The sequence below is a fragment of the Neoarthrinium moseri genome (genome assembly GCF_022829205.1).
Source record: "Neoarthrinium moseri strain CBS 164.80 chromosome Unknown scaffold30_Wmoseri_CBS_16480, whole genome shotgun sequence".
Classification (NCBI taxonomy): Eukaryota; Fungi; Ascomycota; class Sordariomycetes; order Amphisphaeriales; family Apiosporaceae; genus Neoarthrinium; species Neoarthrinium moseri.
The window spans coordinates 414064-431720 of NW_026055144.1; the positions used below are offsets into that span (position 1 = coordinate 414064).

General features: G+C 50.3%; 7 protein-coding genes across 7 annotated transcripts; 3 read left to right on the forward strand and 4 right to left on the reverse strand.

Annotated features, from left to right (window-relative positions):
* Window positions 1-222: 222 nt before the first annotated feature.
* On the reverse strand, window positions 223-1165 carry JN550_007748 (uncharacterized protein; the record flags this gene model as incomplete). Its single annotated transcript, XM_049319632.1, has 4 exons — window positions 223-333; window positions 717-887; window positions 939-1004; window positions 1058-1165. 4 exons carry the CDS (start codon window positions 1163-1165, stop codon window positions 223-225), a joined length of 456 nt encoding a protein of 151 aa, XP_049170405.1.
* Window positions 1166-2498: 1333 nt separating this feature from the next.
* On the reverse strand, window positions 2499-3758 carry JN550_007749 (uncharacterized protein; the record flags this gene model as incomplete). Its single annotated transcript, XM_049319633.1, has 5 exons — window positions 2499-2530; window positions 2583-2974; window positions 3024-3064; window positions 3163-3294; window positions 3345-3758. The coding sequence occupies 5 exons, from the start codon at window positions 3756-3758 to the stop codon at window positions 2499-2501; spliced, it is 1011 nt and encodes a 336-aa protein (XP_049170406.1).
* A 3777-nt stretch (window positions 3759-7535) lies between these two features.
* JN550_007750 (uncharacterized protein) lies at window positions 7536-8111 on the forward strand (the record flags this gene model as incomplete). The annotated part of the gene is made up of 3 exons (XM_049319634.1): window positions 7536-7577; window positions 7631-7768; window positions 7824-8111. 3 exons carry the CDS (start codon window positions 7536-7538, stop codon window positions 8109-8111), a joined length of 468 nt encoding a protein of 155 aa, XP_049170407.1.
* Window positions 8112-8980: 869 nt separating this feature from the next.
* JN550_007751 (uncharacterized protein) lies at window positions 8981-9416 on the reverse strand (the record flags this gene model as incomplete). Its single annotated transcript, XM_049319636.1, has 2 exons — window positions 8981-9151; window positions 9210-9416. The coding sequence occupies 2 exons, from the start codon at window positions 9414-9416 to the stop codon at window positions 8981-8983; spliced, it is 378 nt and encodes a 125-aa protein (XP_049170408.1).
* A 420-nt stretch (window positions 9417-9836) lies between these two features.
* JN550_007752 (uncharacterized protein) lies at window positions 9837-11736 on the reverse strand (the record flags this gene model as incomplete). The annotated part of the gene is made up of 8 exons (XM_049319637.1): window positions 9837-9972; window positions 10031-10467; window positions 10524-10699; window positions 10749-10998; window positions 11051-11407; window positions 11454-11534; window positions 11592-11661; window positions 11720-11736. The coding sequence occupies 8 exons, from the start codon at window positions 11734-11736 to the stop codon at window positions 9837-9839; spliced, it is 1524 nt and encodes a 507-aa protein (XP_049170409.1).
* A 1846-nt stretch (window positions 11737-13582) lies between these two features.
* JN550_007753 (uncharacterized protein) lies at window positions 13583-15566 on the forward strand (the record flags this gene model as incomplete). Its single annotated transcript, XM_049319638.1, has 5 exons — window positions 13583-13755; window positions 13821-14217; window positions 14320-14634; window positions 14695-14804; window positions 14858-15566. 5 exons carry the CDS (start codon window positions 13583-13585, stop codon window positions 15564-15566), a joined length of 1704 nt encoding a protein of 567 aa, XP_049170410.1.
* A 502-nt stretch (window positions 15567-16068) lies between these two features.
* On the forward strand, window positions 16069-16533 carry JN550_007754 (uncharacterized protein; the record flags this gene model as incomplete). The annotated part of the gene is made up of 1 exon (XM_049319639.1): window positions 16069-16533. The coding sequence occupies one exon, from the start codon at window positions 16069-16071 to the stop codon at window positions 16531-16533; it is 465 nt and encodes a 154-aa protein (XP_049170411.1).
* Window positions 16534-17657: the final 1124 nt, after the last annotated feature.

Consider the following 17657-nt stretch of genomic DNA (forward strand, 5'->3'; position numbering starts at 1 on the left):
TTATTACCCGATATGCCTGAATGCAACGGCGGCAGGTAAAACTTCTACTGGCGTTGACGTTTCTCGTGGGGTCACCCCGACCACTCTCAAGCCATCATGGACACATTATATGACAACTAGTCCACTTGAGGTTCCCAATTTGAGCCTCTGCCATAATATTGGTCGTAGCTAGGGATGTATCTTAACGGTGTTCAACAACGACTCTTCTCACCTTTGTATTCACTACATAGACAGTCGACCCGATGTGAGCGATGCAATCCAACATCTGACGTAGAACGAGACCTCTGTATCAATCGACTGGTTTTGAATTGAGAGTTTTCCGCTAATCAAGGCCTGCTAAGATATACAGCAATGTCTTCGAGACTTCAATAACTTAGCAAAGAGCCGGCTAGAGGCAACCCTAACCAAATACATAGCACCAGAAAGGAAAATCAACATTTCATTAATTTCATCATAGTGTCGAACTAATGAACCCCTCTCTGTTTCTGTTCCTCCGAGACCACCATTTGGTGGAGCAGTAGTTGTTGAAAGAAAACCGCTATCATACTAGGTGCTTAGGCAGCAGCAGTTGATGCCGCAGCAGCGGTTGGTGCAGCTGCTGCGGCAGCGGCCTTGGAGCTTGCCTTGGCCTTCTTCTTTCCCTTCTTGTTCTTCTTGCCCTTGTTCTTCTTTGGAGAAGGACTGCGACTCTCGAGATCATCCGCATCTCGACGTACCGGAGTCTCTGGGGCAGTCTCTCGCTTTGCAGCGGCAGAAGTAGCCGCCGCAGCAGCAGCAGTGCCACTGGCCTTCGCCTTCTTCTTGCCCTTCTTGTTCTTCTTTCCCTTGTTTTTCTTGGGCTCTGGGATGGGGCTGCGGGCTTCGATATGATCATCATCATTACGAGCCTGCCAGTGTTAGACACTTATTATCTCCTCGGATATGCACACAATACGTACCTCAAGTTCAACAACCTCCATGGCAGGTGCCGCCATGGCAGGCACAGCCGCGGCGATTAGGGCACCCTCCAAATCTGTCAGTAACCACACAGGTCGGACACTCTCTGATTTGAGCTTACAGCATAGCGGAGCGACAGAGCCTGGGTAGCAGGTCCGGTGAAGCCGGCAACGGAGGCCGCTGCGATAAGCCCGGTGGTAAGGAGACGGATTGTAGTTGGGGTATGCATAGTGAAAGTTAAGTTCAAATTGTTTTGGAATGTGAAAGTAGCTGAATGACAGAAATGTAACGAGAAGTGATGTGAGTTGCAACCAGGCAATCAAAAGAGAAGAAGTGAATGATACGACTCTGATTATTAAGAATGATGGATATGAGAGTGACGAGCGTCCGCTGTTGTTTTCGTCGACAGCATGGCGGTATTTATATTTCTTGGCGCCCCTAACAGACACGGTTTCTGAGCAAAGACAACCCATTGCGAATTTGGCACTGGTTTCATGCGGAACCCAGCAACGTGCGCATACTTACAGACGGAATAGCTGGGATGAACAGTTGACGGGGTGCAAGTTTCAAAACCACCTGCCATCTTGTGACATGGACGCAACAGCCGACTATGGGACCTCGAGGCAGTGCCTTTCATTTCAAACCCAGCCGAGCCGATACCCGCCTCGAGAAGCATTTCAGATGCACCCAAGGCGCTCTTCCTTCGTAGATTATCATTAGTCCTTGCGGTGCCGCTTTCCCGGGGTATCACACGGTGGTGGTGGGGTGGGTTCTTGTTCCTTGGCACTTGGTGTTTCAAAGCTTGGCGTAGATCAATCTCTTGGCATCCGAAGTTTCAAGCTTGGCGCAGATCAGACACTTCGCGAACCACGTCCCAACTTTAAATTCACGAGGAGAAACCGATATGATTTCTTTCAATATATGTCAGATCCTCGGTTTGGGGTTATTGACTCGCCTACATCTGCACCCTGGCGCAATTGTAATGTAATCAGTACTCCACAGCTATTCATAGATCCCCCTCCTTACCCCGCGAAAGTGTTGTACATCCTACTTGTATGGAGTACAATATTAGTAACAACAAAGGCAATATTGACGCCCGCATTGACATCGTCAGGCGAGAAAAGATTGCTTGCCTGCATTGGTGTTCTTCTATGTTATTGCTACCCTTCGCATACCTCATTTTGGGAGAGCCCACACAAAATGATCGCATGATGAGAGAGTTATGCAGCAAGGCAATAGATTGTTGCCGTGCTCACTCATACAACCCACATGCACCAGATAACGGGCGATGTGGTGATGCATTCTGTCTTAATACCAGTAGCCTAGGTACAGATATTCTCCATATTGCCTGTGAACGATCCATTCTGGTCCAATTCTAGAGCACCGTGGAGGCAAAGACAGAGGATATTGTATCTAGATAAGTGGGTGGGTGCTACGTCTTGAACTAATCCAAAAGCAGCAACAAGCCTGCAGTACCTAACGAATGAACGAGGTAAAGCTTCAATCTTGAAAGAGAGTCATCGGTGGTATCCATTACACTATCCGCAATAATCCAACCACGTCTACGAAATCATACCGGGAAGCTTAGTAACCCCTGCAAAGGTTAGTGTATGATCATAGAAGTTTGAGATTTTCAGTATACATACAGCCGTCGGTCTGTTCGCCAACCATATCCTTGACGGTGCACTGGTTGGCCGTGGCCATGGCCTGCTTCTTGATGGACCCGCAGCCATCGTAGAAGCATTCGGACTTGTTCATAGCGCGCTGGAGCGAGTCGCCCTTCCAGCCGAACATGTAGTCGGCATGAGTGCCGTACCCGCTGCTGCCCTCGAAGCTCCAAACGAAGGGGTTGGGAGCGCCAGACGGCCAAAGGCTGTTGAACTTGGTGGTGTCCCAGACGGTCTCGTATGTCAATTGCGGCATGCGGACAGGGTGCGAAGAAGGGCAAGCGGGCGCATTGGTGAAGCCGTCATACTTGATAGTGTTGAACATGTGAGACTGGTGATCGGGGCTGTCCAGGTTCTTGCCATCCCAGCATCTACATACAGTCAACTGAAGCTCTCATTATATGTGAAAGAGATACTAACGCCGGGAAATGGTGAACAGTGAAGATGCCGGCGGGACAAGGCTTAAAATCGGTCAGTTAGTCAACAAAAATATGATTGACGGTGAAGCCTCTTATGACAAAAGAGGTTGAAGCGGCTGGCCCATATGTTCTTTTCTTACCTTGGTCGGGAAGTCGACCATTTCTGCACCTCTGTTAAGAAGGCTTTGAAGGCAGTTGTATCGCAACCCAATGTGGCCCTTTGCTTGAGCCAGAGTATCTGTGGTCGGGCTGCCAACAGTCATACGGAATCCCTACTGGCGATCAGATCCCAAAGCAACGAACTAGAGGCAAGCGATCTTACTGGAGGGAAAGCCGTGATATACTGGTGCTTTAGATCATCCGTGCTAAAGTCATGCTGAGTGTAGTAGATGGTCATTCCCCCTTTGGTACCTGATGCAAGAGCGGCATTGTTGGTGACCGGTACACGGTGATATGAGCCGTTGGTCGGGTGCTTGAAGTATAAAACGGCCGTCCAGTAGTTGGAAAAGTCCTCAGCCATCTCACAAGTAGTGCAGGTACCCCTCTCACCAACATCGCCCGTCATGGTGGCGTTGAAGGCATTTCCACCGACAATATGATGCAGATGGGCAGAGGGGTTCTTGCCCGGTTCGACAACAGGGTCGAGGCGTTGGATGGTCAGTGATGAACATCCAAAACGAAGTCCGGCCTGGACTTGCGCGATAAGGGCAACGATGACGACTGAGACTGACTTCATCTCGGTTGCGTGATCAAGTTTGACGGCGATGATATGCAGAAGCAGGCGAAGCAGCGGGCGTAACCTGGTGCCCGCCAACTCTTATAAATACGAGCCTCTCGGTTCAACCCATTGGAAAGAAGCATCGATCTTACTATGATTGGCCAGCTTCTAACTATCTGCGCCATCATAAATAGCGACGCTTTGTTCCCAACCTATTGCACCCCGAGGGAGTCGCAAGCTATCCTTGAACGGGACATATGGCGGCAATGATTGGCTCTTTGATAGATCGGCACCCATCCCTATGACCAGAACTAGTTTTGCCGGCGATATGGCGGATGAATTAGTATATGGACCAAGGCTGCCCGACCGCTTTAGTTTGGTGCGGTAGATACCCTGGGAGGCTGTGGGGTCACCGGCAAATGTATTTGGGTATATACCGATCGGTATACCCATCCGCATTGGCTCGTTCAACTGCTGTCCTGAACAAGCATCTAAGTCTCCTTGAAGCCAACTACTGTACCGGGAGATTTTGGTAAGCCAATAATCAAGAGTCAAAACTTGGCTGGTCATGAGCTGCACCATACCTCGATAAACCCTAGTGAAAATCGTTCGAAAGGATTAAGCTCTGGATGGTCGAGAAATGAGAAAAGCATTTACCAATATCAATGACTTCGACAAATCCTGTGACCAGCCTCATCTGAGGCCCTGTTATGTCATGACGCTATGTTCTGGGGCACTTTTGACAAATGAACCACGAAATGGTTCCGAAGTTCAAGACGTAAAAGACGACAGGGCATGTATTATGTCAAATGGCTTGTGAACAGTCCATTCAGGCTACTGTACGACGCCATTGCCTCATCGAATATTGCGTTGCCTCCTAGATTGGTTGTACAGAGTCGTCAGAGCTGTCGACCAAATCCTGCTATCAACCGCAAAGCAGATGGCCTTACCACACTACCTTGATTGGCCCTTTGCATTCCTTGCATCCGTGCCGCTACATCTCAAGAACCTATGATCCTGGAAGGTTTGGCATTGTTAGTCATGTTGAATTGTCTGGATTTCACCGGTAGAAAGTGATTTAAACCTAGTAGGAGATGTACCTTTGCAGAAAATGGTATCTGATCGCAGTGATTCTTTGCGCGCACCAGAAGTGACTTTGACCGCGATCTAACTTCTCTGCTTTTTCAGCGCTGTAGTCGCTTCCTCACAGGTGTGACATTTGTCAATCACTCCTCGAGGCACAGTGCCTCCATCTTGCTCGCCCGAAGGACACTGTCCGAAGCCCAAGCCCTGGCCCTTGACGATCGCGCAAGGAATCCGGGTTCCTGCGGCCTTGGTGGACGTGACCAGGTGGCTGGCGTAGAAGCACCAATTGGCTATGTAGACGACCTTGCACATGTTGTAGAGGTATGAGTGGCTCCTAATGTTGCAGTGCCTTAGGTGAATGCTTTGCAATTTCGTCTCGACGTCTGTTGATTTGGACGTCGAGGGCTAGTTGGAAAATGTTTGTGTACGGGTGGCAGATCCTGAAGAAGCTCCGTTGCTTGGGAAAGAACAATATTCCCAGCCTAGCAACGGATTGTGGTGAATTCTTAGCAAACGTACAATGGAGACGACGCGCCATTCAACTCACAAGTGCCCCAGGCAACCACGCGGCCCAACATATGAACTGTTACTTGGTAGATACGGACTTCATGGCGCAATCAAGCTGTATTTCAATGATCGTTGTTTCCCAGCACACTCATCACGCCAGAGTTGACACAACACTGAAGTGCAATGAGAAATTTCCACGGTGAAAACTAATGCCCGATGCGTACGCTGTACAATACAAAGACAGTCACTGATCACATAGTCAGATTCAATTGATCATCGGGGCCTGTTCGTCGCATGACTGGTCCCAAAAATGACCCTAAATCTATTTTTACACTCAAACCTTTAGGCTGGCTTCTGCCCTGAGATCGCGGCTGCTAGCTCCTACATGCATCGTGTAGGTACCATGAACCATGTTCCACTTCTGGGCCACGGTGTCCCACAGAGAGATCCATCCTTTTGACCTCAAAGAGCACAGAAGCCTCGCCGCCGGGCTGAAGAAGTATTTTTTCCAACCCGCGAAGCTGTCTTATAGGTTCGTTGGCAAGTTCGGGAAAAGTTACGTATAATTGTGCAACTTCAGCGCCCTCGAAAGGACCGGTATTGGCGATACTGGTCTGAACAGTTGCAACGATATCCCAAAGATCTTCACGACCGCCCACAGCAAGCTCACCCTCAGCATATCCGCCAAGTCGGCTTCCGGTCGCTTGGACGGTGATATTAGAAGCATATTCGAAAGTGGTATATGACAAGCCGTGTCCGAACTCCAATCTTGGCGCGATGTCTTGTGCGTCGAAGAACTTGTAGTCTATGGAGTTCCCTTCCGTGAAGTTCAGGCTTAGGCTCTCGGAGACACATGTACGACACTATAGAACGATTGGGAACGTGACTTCCGGTGGGAAACAAGAGCTGCATGACCTTCAATGCTTCAACGGAACATGACATCCCTGTCAGTCACGGAACGTATTCCGCGAAAGATCATGGCCATCGCTGCAGCATAGCGTAAGTCTTATATTGTTGATGAGCAAGTTTTTGTTTAAGAAACAAGGCGACTTGGGTTTTCCATTGTCAAGGCCAGACAGGAAAGATGCGTCGTCTCCATTTCCATATGTCCATGGAGACAAGTCCCCACTAAATAGACGTGGACCTGGGGGGTGCATGGCTGTTCAGGCTAGGTGCTGGCTACTTCAGCTTACTGTATATCGTCAACCACAGTGTTGGGAAAGATGAGCATATGCGTTGTAGCACGTGTGTGTCGCTAGTGGACTGTGAATAGTTGTCTACTATTCTGTGGCTGTCAATGGCTGTACATGTGCAATAGAATCAACGCTAGGCAATTGGTCTAGCGTGATGAATAAGACCTTGAGAGCAATTGATATGCAGTGAAGAAACCGAACAACTATCACCGTCTTTTGCTGAACAATTGACGGGCGGAAGCCGGGAATGGATTGAACGCGTACGTAGTCCATCGTGGTATACTACAGTGGAGTACATTCAATGCCTGCCCACTGAGTGCTAGCTTGGGCGGGTTTTCAGGCCCAACCCGCTGGGATACAACGGCGGCATTTGAGGGATTGCAGGCGCTAATGTCGAGGCCTACCATGCCCATCAGCTAGCAATCAGCGGCAGTCCTGTCCCGTGGGGAAGGCTGCGAATTTTGCAAGTTCAGTCCCACTTCCAGGAGGTAGTCGGTTGAGCAGTCGGCGGCCATTGACTGACTTTGATAGCTAACTTCCAAGTCGGACCACGTGCTTAAGAAGAGACGACTCGGAGCCTCTTAGACTAGGCTCGGTCCCGAATGGCACTGGTGGGGTAGGAAACGGACGAACTGAGAGGCCGCGCTGGTGGGGATTGTTGGTAAGCTCAGCACCCGCGATCAGAGGGTAGAACAACATTGCGGATGCTGTTGCAATCAGGCTAGACATCGGACGACGAGACCGACTGGTTCTGATGGGAAGTATTCCGTTGCAACTTGGGCAGGCCGCCTGGGTAGGGTTATCTGCAACAGACATGAGGGAAGTCAGCAGGGGGTCAAATCCTAAGTACAATCCAGGCGATGGTGCCTCGGCAAGTTGGGGATGCTTAAAAGCTTAAAAAGGTCCGGGGCGATTGTTTCGCATAGGTGTCAGCAACGCGCTGAGTCCCTGACGCGAGGAACAAACCCACGACACCAGTTCTCAGCAGATAAATCAGCATTCATCCATAATGGCCTCTTTCCTCAATGACACCAATGTGTCGTATTACACGGTTCGTACATTGCCCCACGCGGTCCCTGGCCGCCGGCTAATGACCTGTTGCAGATACCCGTAGCGCTGGGACTGGCGCTCTACCCGCGCGTGTACGCCGGGCTGTCTGGCCCGGGTAAGAAGTACTTCACGCCGCAGAACCCTCGCGCATTTGTAGACAATCTGGAGAAGACCGAGGCGCTTGACAAGAAGGTATGCGGAATCCCATTTTGATGATAGCCAGTGAGCCGGTATTGATGCATCGCAGCTGCGCCTGAGACTGATCCGCGCTGAGGCATGTGGCGCGAACGCGTTTGAGAACCTACCGCTATTCGCCGCCGCGGTGACCGCAGGCAATGCCGCCGGCCTGTCTGTGCAGGCGTTGAATTACCTCTCAGTTGGATACATCGTCAGCAGAATTGCCTACACCTGGGTCTACATATTCGGGCTGGGCGATCGCAACGTGCATCCTCTTGCTCGCACTGCTGTGTGGTCCGCCGCGATTGGATGCGTCATGACTCTGTTTGTCAAGGCCGGCCTGAAATTACAGCCTTGAAAACCTCACACTGCTGCTATGGAAGGCTGCATGCAGGGGTTGGTAGATGAGCGGCAGACGTAACGTGGTACCTCGCTGTTATGCTACTTCGGACTGCGATCATGTACATTGTTGTATACAGACGGGTATACAATTGGTTAACCCAACCACTCCTTAGCTGACCATTTGGGTGATATTTTCTTCGAGTATGGCCTCATCAACCTCCACTTGGCCCAAAGATAACGTATATATACCGGGTAGACAACCGTCTCCGACCCCAGCTCGCGTCGTCATCGCCTCGCATCCTGGCATCCCGCACAATGAATCAAATGGTAGGTTTGACGCAGCCCCATATAAGCACGACCTAGAACAAGGGGTACCGAAAGAAGTATTCCAAATGACTCGACCTCTCGGGGACCTTCCGCCTCTTTAAGGTCTGGTTCTCAAAACCACAACTGCCCAACAGTGAGCTTAAGGGGTGGAGATCTGAACCGGAGTGATGCAGGAGTTCTCTGATATTGGCGCCATCGCGGCTTTCAATCTATTCGATGGTTCTGTTGTTGGGACCCAACGGGCCACAGCCAAGAGCCAGGTCACCAAGACCTCTCCTGCCACAGCAAATCCTGGCTGCTCATTTCTCGTGTGATGAGACCCAGACAAAGCTGCGCTGGTGCTAGTGTTGTAGCGTAGTATTACCAAGCTTACGTGAGGATGTTCTCATTTCACCTTGGTTCAAGTTTGCACGCCAACCACCGTCAGCGAGGCAGTTAGAAGCGATGAAGATGCTCCTAAAAAGGGCTCCCGCATCGTCAAGCCTCGCGCAGCGGATTTTATGCCGATAATGTGTGATAGATGTCTGCAATGAATAGAGCACCGGCTGGGCGCAGACATCACTTGTAGAGGGATACGTGAGTTTCCAAACGTGATCGAAGAAGGCTAACCCATTCTTCACGGCCTTGCCCTGCGGGTACGGGTATTGCAGAGACGTTGACCTCGATAGTTTTGTCTTTGGACTTCAAGCCGTGGACAATCTGCAAATCGGACTTGGCAATACCAAGAGCCTATGTAGTATCAGCGGACAAATTATTCAGCCTCCCAGTCAATATTCCTTCTACGTACACTGCTCATGATACGAACGGTGGCTTTGTTAGCTTCACCGTCCTTTGGTTGCGCAGCTACATTGAGCTCAATGGCATCATCTGTGACGGCTTTCACCCCTTCGCGGAGTTTATCGACGTTTGGCTTAACTCTGCACCTGATGTGGAACAGATCAGATGTCTTCCCCTTGACGTTCTTTACGGCTGAAATGACTGCCCGGGTCGACATTTTGCGCTGCATGACGACGAAGACTGGCGAAATGTGAGGCTGGTGCTTTGTAGGTGGACCTCCCTCTCCACACAACTGAGCAGTCAGTGGGGCGTACCCCGGCAACCAGCTGGCGAGGACCTGGCAGCATATCTGAAGGGGCTTTCTGATATGATTTGGACTATGGTTTTGACTGAAAATGTATATTTGGCTCGAACGCTACTTCTGTGAACAAATACCACAGAAGCATGGGGCCGAAGCTGCTAATTCAACTCTGCCCAGAATAAGAATGTTTTCTATGCCAGACTGGACCTCCAAACAGTCTATCATTAACCTGCAATATTGAAGTGTTCTTGTGACGAAGACACATTCGAAAGAACAGAAGGTGGGAGGAACGCGAGAACCTGGCTTTTCGATTGCCGCCTTACTCTATAGTTTGACTTAATTCCGCAAGTGTCGCGTGCTGTTTAGGCGACGTTCCGTGTTGGCACGCGAATTGACAAAATCTGGGTATGCCAGGGTGAGTTCAACGTCACCCGAAACAATATGGTCCACGGCCTCGACACCCAACATGAAACTGTAAATAATTAGTGAGCGCGACTACGTCATAGAGAATGGTGCGTGAGTATCTTTACCTGTGGTCTTGATTTCCCACCTCATACTTCCAGGATCCGAACCTACCCCGTGAGAGGATATCCTTGTTCTTGAGGTAAGGCAGAATCTCGGCCAGCGCATCATTTCGCTCCAGACTTGGTGTGGGGTATCCGTGGTCAAATCGCCGCACATAAGTGCTCACAATCTCATCCTCAGGTTTCAGCATCTCGGTGTTTATGAGACCTTGAATACAGTCTTCAAGTAAAGTCTCATGGTTGACAGGCTTGTAAGACGACTCGGACACCTCAAGCATGATGGACCAGTATGGACCTGGTTGAGGTTTCGATGAGGAGGGCTTCTTGCCGTTGGCGAGTTGCTTGGTGGCCAACTGTGTTTCTCTCCCAGGCTGATTGTGAGGGGAGTAGTTGGAGAAGATCGTGGCTCGGTAGAAGGGGCAGTTATCCTCAACAAAGTAAAGCTTAAACGATTTTGTCAGTCGACATCAAAACATCGTAATATTGCCACAAGTCTTACCCAACACTTGTCTCCAATACGCTCAGGACGCTCTCCACGGATGCCAACACCAATCACGTTGGTTGAAGAGTAGAACAAGGGTTTGCACATTTCTTGAAGCTTGGCATCACCCATGGATTGAGCTAGGTGGTCGACAGCCATGGTTGACACGAGAGATCCATATTTGATGACGGTACCTGTAAGACTCAGCACACGAAGAATTCTTGAACCACATAGGTCGCTTACCATCTGACAACTGTACCTTCTTGGCATCCGCATCGACCTTGGTGACCTCGCCTTGTTTGCCGAATCTTGTGTTTCCCTTTTCGATCGTATCTGCTAAGGCGATCCAGATACCACCTGTCCCGCCACGGGCTGGAAAGCGGAATGTGGCATTGGGACCCCAACTTCCTGCGACCTTGTTGAGGATGACGTTCTTCGTCAGAAGCTTGACGTTGGGGGCCGCAACACGTTCTCCAAGCCACGTAGCGTTCATCTGCCCCTCCTGTCAACAGTGTGTCCCCTCGTTGCCGAACAAGTATGCATACCTTGGTCGTTGGGACAGCCCAGACTTTGAAGTTATAGGGCCGCATGAATATTTCGGTTAGGCGTTCTCCGACGTTCCTGACGTTCCACTCATCAAAGTCCTTTGGCTTGTCATTCGGCGACCTAGCCCGAGCGTCGAGAGCCGCATCAATCAAGCTCTCAAGACATTTTACCTGCTCGTCCTTAGGTAGCACAGCGATGTTATTCTGAAATGGGTATGGCACCCACTGTCCTTGGTATCGGACATAGGAAATGCGCTGGTGGGTGTACCAGTCCGAGTCCTGGGGCAATGCCTCGTTGAGACAATCATCAAAGTACTTATAATGGGAAAAGATCACATGACCGCCGACATCGTACAGCTACTATGGTTAGCAGAAGGTAATTAGAGACGAGGTTGTGGCCTACGAAGCCTTCTGGTGTGATATCCGTGGATGCCAGGCCGCCTGGCGTCTCGTTAGAATCGATGACGAGCCATGATACGGAGTTCTGGAAGGACCAAAATCAGCTTCTTGAGTAACTGTGATTAAGGGCGGTCGCGATTACCAATTGCTGGAGGCGCTTCGCAGCTCCGAGGCCCGTTGGACCAGCGCCAATTACAAGAACGTCCACCTCGCTGTTGGTTGGTTACTGAGCTGGTTGCGCACGGTGAGATGACAGACTAGACTACTCACATCTCTTTGCTTCCCATAGTGACTGGCAGCGATGACGCTCTGGATCTGTTTTCACGACTGTAAATGGGACAATTGGACAAGAGATCGATGAAGCTGAACTTGCAGTCCAGAGTGATGAAGAGGCGGTGCAATCGGGGATTGTGTGCGCAATCTCGGTTCCGCCAGTGCAATCACGGATAACCCCTGCATGTTGCACACTGACTTGCGGCACCAGCCAAAGTATCGAGCTCCAGTGTGCCACCCAGCTCGCTCAGACAACCAGGATTCAGCATGCCCAGCTGCACGGCGCTCCGCGTCGCACCCCAAATGTTTCAGATGGCAGCTTGGTTTGCTGGACACCTGAGCTTGAGACGCACATAATCTAGCTGTGCCGCACGTGCAGTAAGCACTAGCCAAGGGGGATATTTATCTATTGGAGGCTGTAGTGGATCTATTTAATGAATAGACAGATACTGAACCCACTCCAAGTAGTTGAAGACATTGATTCCGGTTTATAATCCATTTGATTTAATGCAAGGGTGCATCCTGAGACCGTGTACTCCACGCTTGTTGCCATACCTGCCGTCCACTTATTACCGTCCTTCCAGCACGTGCTTGCAACCCACCTAAGATGTTGCCGTTGACTCGGCCACTAGGATGCTGTTTATTTACTTCTTGTAATACATTGCTGTACCTACCATCTTGGGCTAATTACTCAGGCAAAGAGCTCGCACGTCAGATGGTGATACATCACAAATAATAATCAGCTTATTCATCAACAAGATCTCATCGTTCAGCATCGGAACATTACTTTGATAGTCTCGTTCGGGATGCGTGCTCAAAACTATAGGCTTTTCTCAACGGCGGCGCTGGTATGGCAACAACCCCGTCTATTAACTATCTTCAGTTTTTGTGTAAGTGCTATAATACTTTTATTTTCGACTAGGTCCATTGCACTCAAATTGTAGGAGTCAAGTCCATGTCGGCGAACCTACTGAGATCTCCAGAGTGGGCATAGTGTTAGCAAATCATCGGGATTGGCTACTCCGATTCATTTGGATTTCAAAGAAACCCAATGCTACAGCCAATCTCAAAGAAAACGTTAGCGCCCTAAATTGCCTTCAAGAGTACCGATGGCGAACCCTCTTCTCATTGCTCCGATCGCACTATTAAGCCCGCGAGGTAATGATGTCGTGCAGAGTCTACTCTGTTCAATCTCGTGGCAAATAATGCTCTAGGTTAGCATATCTATTTACCAGGGTACCCCACAGCCCCTACAATAGTGGGACATTTCCCGGGGAACCAACGGGTAAGGTGCCCCCGCTATACAACGTACGGTCTAGATCCATAGGGATGAAGTAATCAGAGCCAATTGATCTCAAACCAATGCCTGCTTATGCACCTACATAGTAGCAGCAATACAAAAATGTCTCCATCCAACCATCCCGACGTGGCCCCGGATTACGGTAAACCTGCATCTTCCAGCATTGTCACGGCCGCGTCATAGCCCACCCCATACACCCCATGAACTGGGGACGCCATACCCCAGAAATGGTTCTCTTCAGCTCATTTCACCCAATGGGACTTCTTTGGAAGCAGCCATTCCATCAATATCATATTAATCAGCGGACCACAAGACCCTGAAACGGTGCAACGGAAATTTTGACGGTCCCGTCTGGAACCGCTATGACTTTACGAAGCATTATGTGTTTGCTGATCATGGCGCCTTTGGCTGCCTCCGGTATGTGCAGCCACTTTCGGCTGTTCTAACACGCCATCAGCTGCTCGACCGTCTGTGTACTTAAAGTCCAGCCATCCTCTACATCAAGGGCCATATCCAAGAAAAATCACCTAGCGACTTATCTAGCCAAATCTCACGGAATCATGGATTCTAAGTACCACCAAGACGAGAAGGTTGGGTATAACCAATATTTCGTTGAGAAGAAAGACCTGAAATACCTGCCTCCGTATCTCCTCGATGTCCCAGAAACCAGGGAAGAGGTGATTTGTACAACGACAGGAACTTGGCCAACTTGGTTGGCTGGCCAATTCATCAGGTAAGAGGTGTAACTCCTCTTTTGACGTACCAGAAACACATGTGCAGGATCTAATCTACTGACAGGGTCGGGATTGGACGTGTGGTAATCCCCCTATCCGAAGATGGATCCAAGCCTGATGCTGTCCTTCAGCATTTTTTTGATGGCCTGAATCTTCTTCACAAGTTTCGAATGGAAGATGGCAAAGTCTTCTACAGGAGCAGATATACTGCCGAAGGAGTTGTCAGACGAGCTAAGAAGGAGGGGCGCCTCACTTCAATCATGACAGGGTTGGACGCGAATACCCCACTGTACCGCGCCCAGGACCCTTGCTCGGCGTTGCTTGGTATCAACCAGTCACTGTATCTTGAAGACGGAAAGTACGAGCCAGACGAGGTCAATATCAACGTCGTCCCTAGAAGAGGTATTCATTTACCTCAACCTCAGGGAACAAGAGGGGTTGACAGCCCCGAAACAGAAGAGGTGAGTTCTGCTGCCGACTGTGAGATTTATTCTTGGACGTGGTGTATCAGATCCGTTAGTTCACTGAAAGAGATGAGATTCTGACCTCAGGCATGACGATAGCTGCTAATTGGTACCGATTTCAACATGCTTCAAGTCTGCGACGCCAAGACTCTTGAGCCGAAGAGGCTACTCACACATGCAGTTATTGATCCTGAACTCAAGGGCGTTGGTATTTGTGCCCACCCCCCGAAAGACCGCAAAAGAGGCCAAACGTTCAATTATCTCATCAACCAAGAGACTGGAGTGATGTATGTCTTTGGCCTTGATATCCGAGCAAAGCCGGCTGCTCTCATGTGGAAGACTGCCTTGCCCTGCGCACCTTGCTATATACACTCCTTGGCCATGACTGAACGCTACGTCATATTCATCAGGAACGTAAGTTCTTGATGTACTGCGCATGTGCGCTTTCGAATAAGAGTGCTTACAGATTCATAGCCCATTCACATGGACGTGAGTGACATGTCCAAGGGTTTACAAGAGACGTGGTTGTACGAGCCAGATGTCCCGACTCAGTTCTTCGTGCTTGAAAAAGATACCGGCAAACAGTAAGGGCTCATGTCGGTAAGAGGATTTGTCTCCAAGCTGACAAGGCTTACAGCATCGCGACATACTCGGCTCCAAGCTTCATGTTTTTCCACTCGGTCAACGCGTATGACTACGTGGACGCGGATACAGGCGCGACAAACGTACACGTGGACTTGTGCTCTTACGAAGGAGGATATATCCCGTACCGCGAGTACAGCTTCAGTAACGTCATCGATCCGGCACGCCCTTTCAAGGACGGGACTTTGGTACGCTATGAGCTTGCCAGTGTTGACCATGCTTTGGCCACAATCTCCCGTCCGGGTCGTGCCACTGTTGCGGCCGCGATTCCTGGTGTACCATCAGAACTCCCACGCATCGCTAAGTCGGCATCAATGATGCCAGGATACCGCTATGTCTACTTCACAGCCGGCAATGGCGGTATGTCTCCTGGCACCCAAGTGCCGATCGGCCGGTTTGGTAATGGTTTAAAGACCGTACATGGCGCATTCTTCGGAAGTCTGGCTAAGAGTGACTGGCTTTCTGGCACATACAAGAGGTGGCAGCCGGGAAACGGGGAAAGCTGCCCTTGCGAGCCAGTCTTCATCGGCCGACCGGGTGCGACCGAAGAGGATGATGGTGTGGTGCTCACAATCGTGATCAATAGAGAGGGGACACAAAGCATCTTGGTGGCGTTAGATGGACAGACCTTCGAGGAGATAGCACGGGCTGATATGCCCCAGATATATGCCTTGGGTCCACACGGAACCTTCATCGAAGCCTGAAATTGTCAAAGAAAGCGACAGGAAGGAGCTAGTAGCATAGTTCCCGGAGCAGATATGACGGAGAGTAAACCTTTGTCAATATGATTTACTTGACCGCCCAGACCACTTGCTGCTGCCTCAAGCCAATCTTTGGTGGCGTTGGTATTCATGACAGGTCAGCCGCAGGCGCAGAGTGGAGAGTGGACTATTAAACCTGTATTGCTAGAGGCACAGACTTGGCGAGACCGGATAACTGCTGTAGTAGTTCAGTTTCACAGACACGACTTCAAAGTGTGCGTCATTGTTAATCGCCCAATGACAGTAGCCTCAGGCTGGCCGTTAGCCTCGTCAGCTAAAGCCAGGAGATATAGCGTCATGACGTCACATCCAGCCTACAACTAACCCTCAGAGCCAGTCTTACCAGCGTATAATAACTGCGGCATTCTCCTCCATATCTTTTCCGAATTTAGGAAATCCCAACACTGGAATTTTGAAAACGCTAGCCATAAACCCCATCATCACAATGTTTCTGCAGCTCCTTCACCTTGCCCAAGCCGGCCTGGCAGGCTACGGCGCGCAACAGTCCTACATCGCCATCACCAACCTGCAAAAGTACGAGGAGACATCAGAGAAGCTGGCGAAATACTCCAACGAGGCGGAAAGGCAGCTGCACAAGACGCGCACCACGCAGACGTCAGGCGCCCTGGCCATCGCCGTCTCGCTGCTGGCAGCGCTGTACCTGTTCTTCAAGGGCAGCTCCGGCGGCTCACTGTTCCGGATGTTGGCGTCACCTGCCATGTGCGGTGGCATCTACCTTGCGCGCGCACACATTCAGGACTTTTGGGCAGGAGGCAAGAGGGTCCCGCTGCCAAAGATGGAGGACTACAATGAAGCGCAGCGACGCACGGAAGAACTGCTTCAAGTGCTGGACTGGTTGATGTTCAGCTGGGCTGCTACAAGCCTGGTGGCCTTGTTTAAAGGGTACTAGCGGAACAGCATTCGACCCAAAACGGGAGAGATTATATTTCATGACGATATATGAATCGATGATGTATTGGATTCGACACAGAGTGTCCACTGGAATTATTAGTGCATAGAGAAATACGGGCGTTGATTTCATCAATAATAGACATACACAGGACATTTCATATACTATCCTCAACGTTTCTCGCCTCGGCATTGAAGTGGTCGCTTGACAGGAGTATTAAACCTACACGGTTATATTTCCTTGCGTTAAGTGAATAGAGTGTGCGTAAAACACGGGAGACCGCGGTCCATCTATATAAACATAGATGGAATGGAGTGATCCACATTCCTTCACAGCCCCATATTCTAACAAGAAGTCTCCGTGACTTGACAGGAGAAGTTGAATTAATTACAGGCTTTTGTCTGTTAAAGGCAGCCACCCTCAATGGTGTATAACCGCACCAGCTTGTCGCTCTAGTATCCTCAATACCGCTGGCCAGAAGTAGCTAGACGACGGCATCGTGTCCGTTCTTCGCGGCGTACCACAGCGGTGGATGTCCGTCCAAGTCCGTCACGTCGATATTAACGTCCTCCTAACCCAGAACCAGCTTGGCATGGCTTTGGGCCCCCCTCCTCCTTTTTCTTTTATAAGAACCCATGATAGCCGTGTCCGGCTATTCGCGTCGAGATCTTGCTCGCATTACTGCAAGGTCTCGAGCTGTATTTAGTAACATTCTTGGTAGCGGTGCCAGTACACCGGTTCGTTCAAAGCAGCCCTTACCATGATCGTATTGCGGGGCTCCTGAATTCACTGCCGCGATGGTGAAGGCCGGAAACGACTACACTGCGACCAGCAATGCTGCCGAGGTTGTATACATGGTGATCTGTTGGAGGCTGGCGCGGACAGGGTGCTGCTCGTCCAACATCTCGAGGGCAGCGATCTGCTCGCCCTCGAGCGGACAGATCCAGCCGACCGTTGAGTCATTGGGCGTTCGTGGCTCGGGCGTCATAACGGCCTCGCTCACCTCTCGTGGAGTAACTCGATATCGTCAAGAAGCATCGCGACCTAGAACTGAACTTGGGAGCAGGGAAACTAAGGAAATGGGCGGGCTAGGTATTTCAGGTGGACCGGCTACCTCCAGTACG